This window comes from Choloepus didactylus, chromosome X, assembly GCF_015220235.1.
Source record: "Choloepus didactylus isolate mChoDid1 chromosome X, mChoDid1.pri, whole genome shotgun sequence".
Classification (NCBI taxonomy): Eukaryota; Metazoa; Chordata; class Mammalia; order Pilosa; family Megalonychidae; genus Choloepus; species Choloepus didactylus.
This window is the reverse complement of record NC_051334.1, coordinates 192,532,167-192,544,296: the sequence shown is the minus strand read 5'-3', so window position 1 is coordinate 192,544,296 and position 12,130 is coordinate 192,532,167. Positions and strand designations below refer to the sequence as shown.

The 12,130-nt window shown below is 35.6% G+C and overlaps 1 protein-coding gene across 1 annotated transcript in view; it reads right to left on the bottom strand.

Moving 5' to 3' along the window:
- FUNDC2 (FUN14 domain containing 2) overlaps positions 1 to 12,130 on the bottom strand; it is a 57,963-nt gene that overhangs the window by 33,634 nt on the left and 12,199 nt on the right. Inside the window, exon 2 of the mRNA XM_037822039.1 lies at positions 8,176 to 8,326. Coding sequence (XP_037677967.1) covers positions 8,176 to 8,326 — 151 coding nt within the window. The remainder of the gene's footprint in view (positions 1 to 8,175; positions 8,327 to 12,130) is intronic.

Sequence of the window (12,130 nt, the reverse complement as noted above, 5' to 3'; positions counted from 1 at the left end):
CACATGGGTCATTCTTCAGGTTAGACAACATGCTGGATCACAAAACAAGTCTCAATAAATTTTCAAAGATTGAAATTATGCAAAGCATCTTCTGTGACCACAATGGAATGAAGCTAGAAATCAACAACAGGCACAGAACTGGAAAATCCATAAATATATGGAAGTTAAGCAACACACTCTTAAACAAACAATGGGTCAACAAAGAAATCACAAAGGAAATTCAGAAAAATCTTGAGATGAATGAAAACAAAAACTCAACATATCAAAATTTAAAGGACGCAGTAAAGGCACTGCTCAGAGGGAAATTTATAGCTCTAAATGCTTACACTGAAAAATAAGGGAGTTCAAATCACAGACCTTTAGTGGGGGACATGATTCAATCCCCAACACCAGCTTTGCAAGGATGGTTCAGCATAAGAAATAAATTAATGTAATACACCATATTAATAGAATAAAGGGGAAAAAAACCACGTGATCATCTCAATTGGCCCAGAAAAGGTGTTGGACAAAATCCAGGATTCCTTCTTGATAAAAACACTTAGAAAACTAGGAAGAGAAGGAAACTTCCTCAACATGATAAAAGACATATGTGAAAAACTCAGCTAACATAATATTCAATGGTGAAAAACTGAAAGCTGATCCCTAATTTCAGGAACAAGATACGGATGCCCACTGTCATCACTGTTATTCAACACTGTACTGTAAGTTCTAGCCAGGGCAATTAGAAAAGAAAAAGAAATAAAAGACATCTAAATAGGAAAGGAAGAATTAAAAATCTCCCTCTTTGCAGATTACATCATCTTATACGCAGAAAATCCTGACAAGTCCACAACAAAGCTATTAGAGCTAATAAACGAATTCAGCAAAGTGGCAGGGTATAAAATCAACATGCAGAAATCAGTGGTGTTTCTAAGCACTGGTAATGAACAATCTGAAGAGGAAATCAAGAAAAAAATTCCATTTATGATAGCAACAAAAAGAATGAAATATCTAGGAATAAATTTAACCAAGGATGTAAAGGACTTGTATATGGAAAATACAAATATTGTTGAAAGTAGCTAAAGACCTAATAAATGGAAGGACATTCCATGTTCATGGATTAAAAGACTAAATATTGTTAAGATGTCAAATCTACTCCAAGTGATTTACAGATTCAACGCCAATTCCAATGGAAACTCCAATAGACTTCTTTGCAAAAAATGGAAAAACCAATCATCAAATTTATATGGAAGGGTAAGTAGTCCCAAACAACCAAAACCATCTTGAAAAAGTAAAACAAAGTTGCAGGAGTCAAACTTCCTGATTTTAAAACTCATTACAAAGCTCCAGTAATCAAGACAGCATGGTACTAACACAAGGGCAGACATATGGACCAATGTAATCAAATTGAGAGTTCAAAAATATACCTCACTCCTTTGGCCAAATGAATTTTTTTTTTTTTTTATTAAACTCAGTTTTATTGAAATACATTCACACACCATACAATCATCCATGATATACAATCCACTGTCCACAGTATGATAACATAGTTATGTGTTCATCACCACAATCTATCTCTGAACATTTTCCTTACATCAGAAAGAACCAGAACAAGAATAAAAAATAAAAGTGAAAAAGAACACCCAAATCATCCCCCCATCCCACCCCATTTGTCCTTTAGTTTTTATCCCCATTTTTCTACTTATCCATACACTAGCTAAAGGGGGTGTGATCCACAAGGTCTTCACAATCACACTGTCACCCCTTGTAATCTACATTATTATATAATTGTCTTCAGGAGTCCAGACTGCTGGGTTGGAGTTTGGTAGCTTCAGGTATTTACTTCTAGCTATTCCAATACATTAAAGCCTAAGAGGTGTTATCTATATAGTGCATAAGAATGTCCACCAGAGTGACCTCTCGACTCCATTTGGAATCTCTCAGCCACTGAAACTATTTCGTCTCATTTTGCATCCCCCTTTTGGTCAAGAAGATACTCTCAGTCCCACGATGCCGGGTCCACATTCATCCCCGGGAGTCATACTCTGCGTTGCCAGGGAGATTTACACCCCTGGGAGTCGGGTCTCACGTAGGGGGGAGGGCAGCGAGTTCACCTGTCAAGATGGCTCAGTTAGAGAGAGAGAGTGGCCAAATGAATTTTGACAAAGGTGCCGAGTCTATTCAGTGGAGAAAGAATAGCCTCTTCAACAAACGTGCTGGGAGAACAGGATCCATATGCAAAAGAATGCAGGTGGACCGCTACTTCACACCAAATACAAAAATTAACTCCAAATGGATCAAAAAACTTAATATAACTAAAATTATAAAATTCCTAGAAGAAAACATAGGGAAACATCTTCAGGACCTCATGTTAGATAGTGGTTTCTTAGACTTTACATCAAAAGTGCAAGCAACAACAACAAAAAAAATAGGTAAATCAGACTTCAACAAATTTAAAACTTTTATCCATCAAGGGAATTTATCAAGAAGATAAAAAGACAACCTACAGAATGGGAGAAATACTTGGAAACAATATATCTGGTAAGCGTTTAATATCCAGAATCTATAAAGAACTTCTAAAACTAAACAAAAAGATACATGACCCAATTAAAAAACAAGGAAAAGACTTGATTAGACATTTCTCCAAAGAAGATATACCCATGGCTAATAAGCACAAGAAAAGATGCTCAGTCATTAGCTATCAGGGAAATGCAAATCAAAACGATAATGAGAAACCATTTTACACCCGCCAGAATGGCTACTAGTAAATAAACAGAAAATAACAAGTGTTAAAGAGGATGTAGAGAAAACAGGAACACTCATTCATTGTTGGTGGGAATGTAAAATGATGCAGCAGCTGTGGAGAACAGCCTGGCAGTTCCTCAGAAAGTTACAGCATTACAATATTACTCGGCAGACCCACTTCCAGGTAAATACTCGAAAGAATTACAACAGATACTTAAACAGATATCTGCACAACAATGTTCATAGTGGCATTATTCACTATTGCCAAAAGACGGAAGCAACCTGAGTGTCCATCCACTGATGAATGGATAAACGAAATGTCGTATATTCATACAACAGAATATTACTCAGTGATAAAAAGAAATGAAGTTCTGATGCATGCTGCAACACGGATGAACCTTCAAGACATGTTGAGTGAAATAAGCCAGACACAAAGGGACAAGTATTGTATCATCACACTTATACGAAAAAAGTAGAATGAATATGCAAATACATAAAGACAGTAATTAGAATATAGTTACCAGGTAGTAAGGTGGGGAAGGAGAATTCGAGAGGTAATGCTTAATTTGTACAGAGTTTGTGTTTAGGGTGATGGAAAAGTTCTGGCAATGGATAATGGTGATAGAGGCACAACTTTGTGAATATATTTAACAGCACTGAATTATATACTTGAAAAGGGATAAAAAAGGGAAATTTTAGGTTGGATATAAGTTACTACAAAGAAACCCTATAGAACTGTACAACACAAAGAGTGAACTCTAATGTAAATAATATTCCATCAATTATAGCAAAAGTAATAATTAAAAGTGTTAATAATAGGGGAAACTACGAGTGAGGGATATATGGGAACTCTGTTCTTTCTGCATGATTTTTTTGTAAACCTACAACTACTCTAATAAGAAAAATCAATTGCATTTCCATATTCAAGCAATGAACAATGGGAAATTGAAATTAAAAAAGCAATAACATTTAGAGTAGCATCAAAAATCTGAAGTATTTATGGATAAATCTCATATAAGGTGTAGAAAATCTACAAAGGACTGTTGAGAGAAATTAAGAAAACCTAAACAAATGGATAGATATACCATGTTTATGGATCAGAAGATTCTTAAGATGCCAATATTCCCCAAATTGATCTATAGAATCAACATAATCCCAGTCAAAATCTCATCAGGCTTTTTATAGAAATTGACAGCAAGCTGATTCTAAAATTCACATGGGAATTCTAAGTACCTAGAATAGACAAAAGAACTTTGAAAAAGAACAAAGATGCAAGACTTATACTACCTGAATCCATGACTTATACAGTTTCAGTTAACAAAACAATGTGATACTGGCAGAAAGACAAACAGACCAATTTAACAGAACAAAGAATTCAAAAACTGACATAAGAAACTGATTTTCGACACACAGGTACAAAAGCAATTCAGTGGAGAAAAGGATAGTCTTTTCAACAAATCATGTGGGCACAAATGGATATCCATATGCAAAAAACAAAAAAAACCTTTGGATTTCTACCTTGCACCACGTACAAAAAGTAAATCAAAATAGACCATGGACTTAAATGTAAAATCAAATCTATACGCCATCTAAAAGAAAACAGGAGAAAATCTTGGTGACCTTGGGTTAGGCAAATATTTCTTAGACACGACACCAAAAGCTTGAGCTATAAAAGAAAGAGTTGATAAATTGATAAATTACACTTCAAAATTGAGAACTTTTGCTCTTCGAAAGACACTGTTAACATAGTGAAAAGCTATAGGTAGAAGAATATAATTGTAAATTACATATCTGTTCTAGGACTTGAATCCAGAAAATAAAAAGAACCCTCACAATTCAGTAATGTGAAAACAACCCAGTAAAAAGATGGAGAAAAGATGTGAACAGACATGTCACCAAAGATATGTGGATTGTGAAAATAAACCCATGAAAAAATACTCATCATTTGTAATTAAGGTAATGCAAATGAAAACCACAATAGAATACCATTTCACATCCACTAGAATGGCTGTAATTGAAAAGACAATACCAAGTGTTAGGATACAGAGAAACTGGAAACCTCATACATTAATAGTGAGGATATATGAAGGCACAGCCACTTTAGAAAACTTTTTGGCAGGTTCTTTTTTTTTTTTTTTGATATCTGGTGAGACTCTTTATATCCGGTAAGACTCTCTTTTATTTTATTTATTCATTTTATTGAGGTATATTCACATACCATGCAGTCATACAAAACAAAGAGTACATTCAACTGTTTACAGTACCATCATATAGTTGTGTGTTCATCACCAAAATTAATTTTTGATATTTTCATTACCACACAAAAAAAATAATAAGAATAAAAATTAAAGTGAAAAAGAGCAATTAAAGTAAAAAAGAACACTGGGTGCCCTTTTTTGTTGTTTTGTTTTGTTTTTTCCTTCCCCCATTTTTCTACTCATCTATCTATAAACTAGACAAAGGGGAGTGTGGTCCATATGGCTTTCCCAATCACACTGTCACCCCTCATAAGCTACATTTTTATACAATCGTCTTCAAGATTCATGGGTTCTGGGTTGTAGTTTGACAGTTTCAGGTATTTACTGCTAGCTATTCCAATTCATTAGAACCTAAAAAGGGTTGTTTATATTGTGCGTAAGAGTGCCCACCAGAGTGATCTCTCAGCTCCTTTTGGAATCTCTCTGCCACTGAAGCTTATTTCATTTCCTTGTCACATCCCCCTTTTGGTCAAGAAGATGTTCTCCATCCCACGATGCTGGGTCTAGATTCCTCCCCAGGAGTCATATTCCATGTTGCCAGGGAGATTCACTCCCCTGGGTGTCAAATCCCACGTAGGGGGGAGGGCAGTGATTTCACCTGCCAAGTTGGCTTAGCCAGAGAGAGAGGGCCACATCTGAGCAACAAAGAGGCATTTGGGAGGAGGCTCTTAGGCACAATTATAGGGAGGCCTAGCCTCTCCTTTGCAGCAACAGTCTTCCCAAGGGCAAGTCCTGTGGTAGAGGGCAGGTTCTTAAAAAGTTAATATTCACTTACCATATGACCCAGTCACATTATTCCTGGGTATTTACTCAAAAGAGATGAAAGCACATGTTCATACAAAGACCTGTACATGAATGTTTATAGCAGCTTTATTTGTAATAGCCAAAAATTGGAAACGACTCAAATGTCTATTAAAGGTGAATGGATAAACAAATTGTGATAAATTCATATAACAGAATACTACTCAGCAATTTTAAAAAATGAATTGATATACCAACAACATAGATGAATCTCAATATAATTACGCTGAGAGAATACTGACAAAAATTATACCTACTCTATGATTCCTTTTATATAAAATTCCAGAAAATGCAATTTATAGTGACAGAAAGCAGATGGTGGGATCACAAAGGGGCAAAAAGAAACTTTTGAGGTGATGGATAGGTTCATTATCTTGAGGATGGTGATGAATGTGCAGTTTATGATATACTAATTTACATATTTTATTGAGGTATACCTAAACAAAACTGTTAATAAATAGCCAAGAAGTTCCTGAAGAACAGGTGTCAGACACACACACACACATGTGCACAGATACATGATATAAGACAGAGGTGGTACTGCAGAGCAGTGGGGAAAGGATAGCTTTTGCACTAAATGGAACTGGGATAATTGGGTATTCTGTATGAAAAAAAAATTAAATAGGATATTATCACACATTAAACACAAAAAACAATTCCAGGTGGATTATCAATCTAAATGTGAAAAATAAAACAATAAAAGTTCTAGAACATGAGGTAGGCAAAGATTACTTGAATAAGACACAAGAACTAAAATGGGACATAAAAATCAAGCATTAAGGTAAAGATTGATAAAATTGGCTATATTAAAAATAGTATCTTCAGTTTATCAAAAGATACCATAAAGCAAATGAAAATATAAACACAGAATACAGAATGAGTGGAAATATTTGCAACACAGATAGTCAATAAAGGACTCATATTCAAAATATATTTTTAAAAAACTCCTACAACTCAATAAGAAAAGACTGACAACATAATAGAAAAATTAGCCCAAATTTGAATGGGACTTCATCAAAGAAGAGAGCCAAATAGACAACAAGCATATGTAGAAGTTGCTCAATTGCCCCATTACTTGAAGAAATGTAAATGAAAACCACAATTAAATGCAAGCATACCTTGGAAATATTGCAGGGTTATTAACTGGACTAATTTCAATATTGTTGTGTCTTCGAGAATAGGGAGGCCCAAGGAGAGGGAGAGGGAAGGGGGAATGGCCAGTTGGCAGAGCAGCGAGAACACACACAATATTTATCAGATAAGTTTGCTGTCTTATATGGGCATGGTTTGTGGTACCCCAAAACAACATCAAAGATCACTGATCATAGATCATAACAGATATAACAGTAATGAAAAACTCTGAAATACTGTGGGAATTACCAAAATGTGACACACAGACGCGGAGTGAATACATGCTATTGTAAAATTGGCACAGACAGACTTGCTTGATATAGGATTGCCACAAATCTTCAATTTGTAAAAAAACGCAATTATCTGTGAAGTGCAATAAAGCAAGGCACAATACAGTGAGGTATGCCTGTACCAGAGTGGTAAAAATTTAACAGTGGGGGAATATCAATCGCTGGCAAGTACACAGAGCCCTAGTTCTATGGGAGTATTGCTGCTGGGAGTCTAAGCTGTTACATCCACTTTTGGAAAGTAGTTTGACATTATCCTGTGAAACCAAAGATATGTATACTACATGATCTAGCAATCTGACTCCCAGGTATAGACCCTACAGAAATGCATGCACATGTGTACCAGATTTGTACAAGAGAGTTCATATCAGCATTGTTTATATTAGCCAAAAGTTAAAATAACCCAAATATACTGTGGTACAGTCATACAATGAAATTCCAAACACAAATGAAAATGAACCAACTACAACTACACACAACATAGTTGAATACATAAAACATAAGGTTGAACAAAAAAGCAAGATTCAAAAAATACATACTGTATGATTCCATTTATTTTAAGCTCAAAATTAGGTAAACTACCTTGTAGAAACAGTGTGTAAAACTATAAATAAAAGCAAGGAAATAAATAAATAACAATCAAAAGTTTCTAGGGTGTTAGCCACATTCTTTATAATTTTAACCTAAGCGAGTATTACATAGGTTTTCACTGTGCAATTGTCAAAATGTACATTTGTTATGTGCACTGTTCTATATTTGTGCAATATATAAATACTTTAAACAGGGCCTGGCGTGTAGTAAATACTCAAAATGTTTAGCCATTAAATGGTACTTTAAAACATGATGCTTAGATGAATTCTATACAGGAAGTAACCAATTTTATAAAAGTCAATGTGTTTTCACTTGAGATGGTTCCTATAACTGCAATAATAAATTATGCAAAAAAGACACTGAACATTTTCCATATCACTTACCATCCAGTAACGCCTCCAATTAACAGCTGGGTTGCCACGCTATACTTTTCAGCAGAGGGCCCAGATTCCTGCCCAAAGAGCTTGCGCCACCATGGCTGCTTCTTAGCTAATTCTGCAAGGTCCAGTGAGTCAAAATTTCCCTCAAAGTTTCCTACAAGCATTAAGATACTGAATAAGAAAAGATTTACTTTTATATTAAATCACTATAACTCCCAAATTGATTAAAAGATTTTTGAAGAAAAAGAGGTAGTTGTAATTCAGACCTTCCAAAAAACTATTTTAAATAGTATGTTAACTTTGAAATTCTGACTAGCAATTTTGGAAAATCAGCCTAAAAGCAACAAATACTAATACCTGTATTAGAGGGGAAAAAACCTACAAAATTTAGACTTAGTACTCTTTTTTTCTGTTCAAATTTAAAAACAACCTAAAGGACATAGGAAAAATTACCAGTAATGTTTAATGCACCCTAAATGAAATGAATTTTCTTCATTTGTCTCTCCTCTTCAGGGGTAACTCAACACCATTCAATAGCCCACAAACAAATTCTCAGTAACAATAAAGATAAAAGGTAATGTTTAATTGAGCTCTTACTATTTACTAGGAAATATGCTAAGCAATAAACATGTATATCTACCTAATTAAATTTAATTAAGGTAGTTACTACTTACAAATCTCATTTCATAATTAGGAAAGTGAGGCTCAGAGGTTAAATAACTTGCTCAAGAAGGGAAAAGCATTAACAGAATGTCTAAACCCTTTCTCTGTGAGAAGATAACCTCAGGCTTACCTATACCCAGCTTTGCTTCTGTGGAAACATACTGCATCAAGATAAATGTGGAATGTCATCAATTTACCATTCAGGGCTGTTTACTGTAAAAATCACCCCAAATAATCAAATACAACTGGTATGGAGTCTCTATGATCCTTTCACACACAATGTCCGGCACACAATCAAGAATTACTCATGCAAAAAGGCAAAGCCATAAAATGAAAAGCCAAAAAGAAAAGAGACAAGAGAAGCAGAACCAGAAATGATCCAGATGCTAAAGTAAGCAAATAAAGATGTTTTTAAAAATGCTCAAAAAGTTAAAACTATGTGTAATTTGGGTCCCAGAAGAAGATTAGAGAGAATGAGGCAGAAGTAATAATCATTATAAGAAGCACACAGAAAGTGATGCCAGATAGAAGCCTGGAAATGTAGAAAGGAATGAAGGCCATTGGAAGGGTCAACAGGTGGACAAATTAATAACACTTACTGTACAAAGCACTAATTGTAATGTCTTGGTTTAAAATATATGGAGAAATTACACAATACAAATAATCCACAGGTCAAAGAAAAAAATCATAATTGAAAATTAGAAAACAGGAATAGAAGAGAATTCCTTCCATCTGATAAAGAGCACCTAAAAAAAACCTACAGCCATCGTATTTAATGGTGAAATATGGAACACCTTCCCCCTAAAACTGGGAACAAGGCAAGGATGTCCACTCTCACCACTTCTATTCTACATTGTACTAGAGGTCCTAGCCAGTGCAACAAAGCAATAAAAAGAAATAAAAGGCAAAGAGATTGGAAAGGGGGTAATAAAACTGGCTTTACTAGCAGGCAACATGATTGTATATGTGTAGAAAAACCCCAGGTAATCTATAAAAAGCTACTAGAACTAATAACTAAATTCAGCAAGGTCACAGGATACAAGATCAATATAAAAATCAGTTAAATTTCTATGTAATAGCAAAGACGACTTGGGAAAAAATTAAATAATTTGAATTGAAAACCAGATGTTGAAATAAATTTAATGAAGGCTGTCCAAGACCTCTATATTGTAAACTACAAAACACTGAAGAGAGAAATTAAAGTTGATCTAAATCAAGGGAGAGATATACTATGTCTATGTTTTGAAAGACCATATTTTTAAGATGTTCATTTTCTCCAAACTGATCTATAGATTCGAAACAATTACAATCAAAAAGTAGGCTTTTAGAGCCTACTACAATCCTCTTCTCTCCTGGAGTTTGCAGTTTGGGGAGCAAATCAAAGGCTTGTGTTAGCCACAGGAAGCAGGGAAGACATTCTCAAGCATCTCCAGGCAGGAGAAGAACATGGCAGTGGCAGCTGTTAAAGGACAATATCTCTACTGAGGAATATGATAATGAAGATGCCGACTCCTTCTGTCTATGTTAAGGACCAGCTAGCTGAGGGGCCTTGCTGCTTTCATATACCACCTGATGCTTTCTGTTCTGATAGTGAAGAACCAGTTATTCCTTCTGATATAGAAGCATATTTAACAGAACTTTTACCCCCAAACACTCAAGTATAATTTCCAAACGACAGAAAGTGGAAACGCCTGACTACAATAACTGGGACAGATGATTCATATCTTTCAAGTCCTATATTAGAAAACTGTAACTAAAGGAGAAGCTAAGCAGGCCCCAGCAAGGAAAAAAAAAATGAGAAACAGTCATTCAGAGCTGGTAAAAGCTGTATTTTTGTAGAAAGCCTTTCCAACCTCCTAAGATATAGATAACATGTAACCGTCTTGTACTCGGTGTAAAATAAAACAGGATGGGGCTGTAGCTGTTACTTCAATCATAAATAAGTCATAAGTGATGTAATAAGGCTGAATATAGTTTTGATCAAATGTACGCTTATCAACATGATGTCTGTTTAAACTAATTATAGAATGAAATAAATCTGTACTAAGTTAGTTATAAGTAATAGTAATTTCTAATTTTTTAGTTTTAATGTAAGTAAAAGGTGTGTTATATTGCTCTTACAGAAGTCATGGCTCAATTAGTAGAAATATTTTCAGTAACAGTTTTGCCAACTTTCAAGGTTAAATTTGAATCTCAGATAATGCTGTGAATACCCTCCTTTGTTTCTGATTGAACTTAGATTCAACAAGTTAGATTCAACAAGTCAGAGTCAACAAGTTAGATTCAACAACTTAGATTCAAGCATAAAAATAGAATATGATCTCCCTGATTGAGGTTGAAGTCTTAGTCAAAGGCTCTCTATATATACCCTGTGATTTAGATTAGAAGGAATTCTTGCTCACATCCATTTGCGACCAGAGGGGCTGGAGTTCCCAGGCTTGGTAATACATCCATTTACTTTTGCTTTGTAAACCTGTGCCTTTCACCTTAAGTGCTCCTTCAGTAAATACATACGTAGAAATGCAATTCTTGTCTTGAGTGCCCTTTACTTTTTCAACTAAAGGTTGCTTGAAGCCCAAACCAACTGAATCACGACCTGATAAGGCTCAGGCCTGTTCTAACAGAGACAGGTTTGAGGTGTAAAGAGATGACCCGTGACAACTGGCACCCAACGTGGGGCTCGAGGCAAAAATAATTTTGATTTTATATCTTGGTTAATTTTCCCTAGGGACTTTAGGCGCTGTCTAAAGTAATGGCTCAACCTCGAAATTTAGATGTTGCAGGATTACAAGTGTTAATCGGGTTATCAGGGGCTAGGAATCCAGGGCATCAGAATAGTCTTACTATAAGAGTTGATGCAGGCCCATGGGGAGCAGGCAGTAGGTATGCTAGGATTCAAATTGATCTTCAGGATGGACACTGACAGCTGCAGACAGCAACGACTGTCCACCTGCCTGCCAGGGGAAGTCCAGTGAGCGGCTGCAGCGCAAAGAACTTTCCCAGCTGGGAGAGGAGAGGGGACAAGTGGGCCTGGGACCAAAAACAACTTTTGCAAACCCTTCCTCTGCCTTAAGCTGCCACGGTGGCAGTACAGAAAGCGACGGTGGACAGAGGAAAGAAAGGAGGGACGTGCGTGCAGCTTTAAAGCTAGTGCGACTGAACTGAGTCATAATGGTCTTTTCAACAAATGGGGCTGGGAGAGTTGGATATCCATATCCAAAAGAATGAAAGAGGACCCCTACCTCACCCCCTACACAAAAATTAACTCAAAATGAACCAAAGATCTCAATATAAA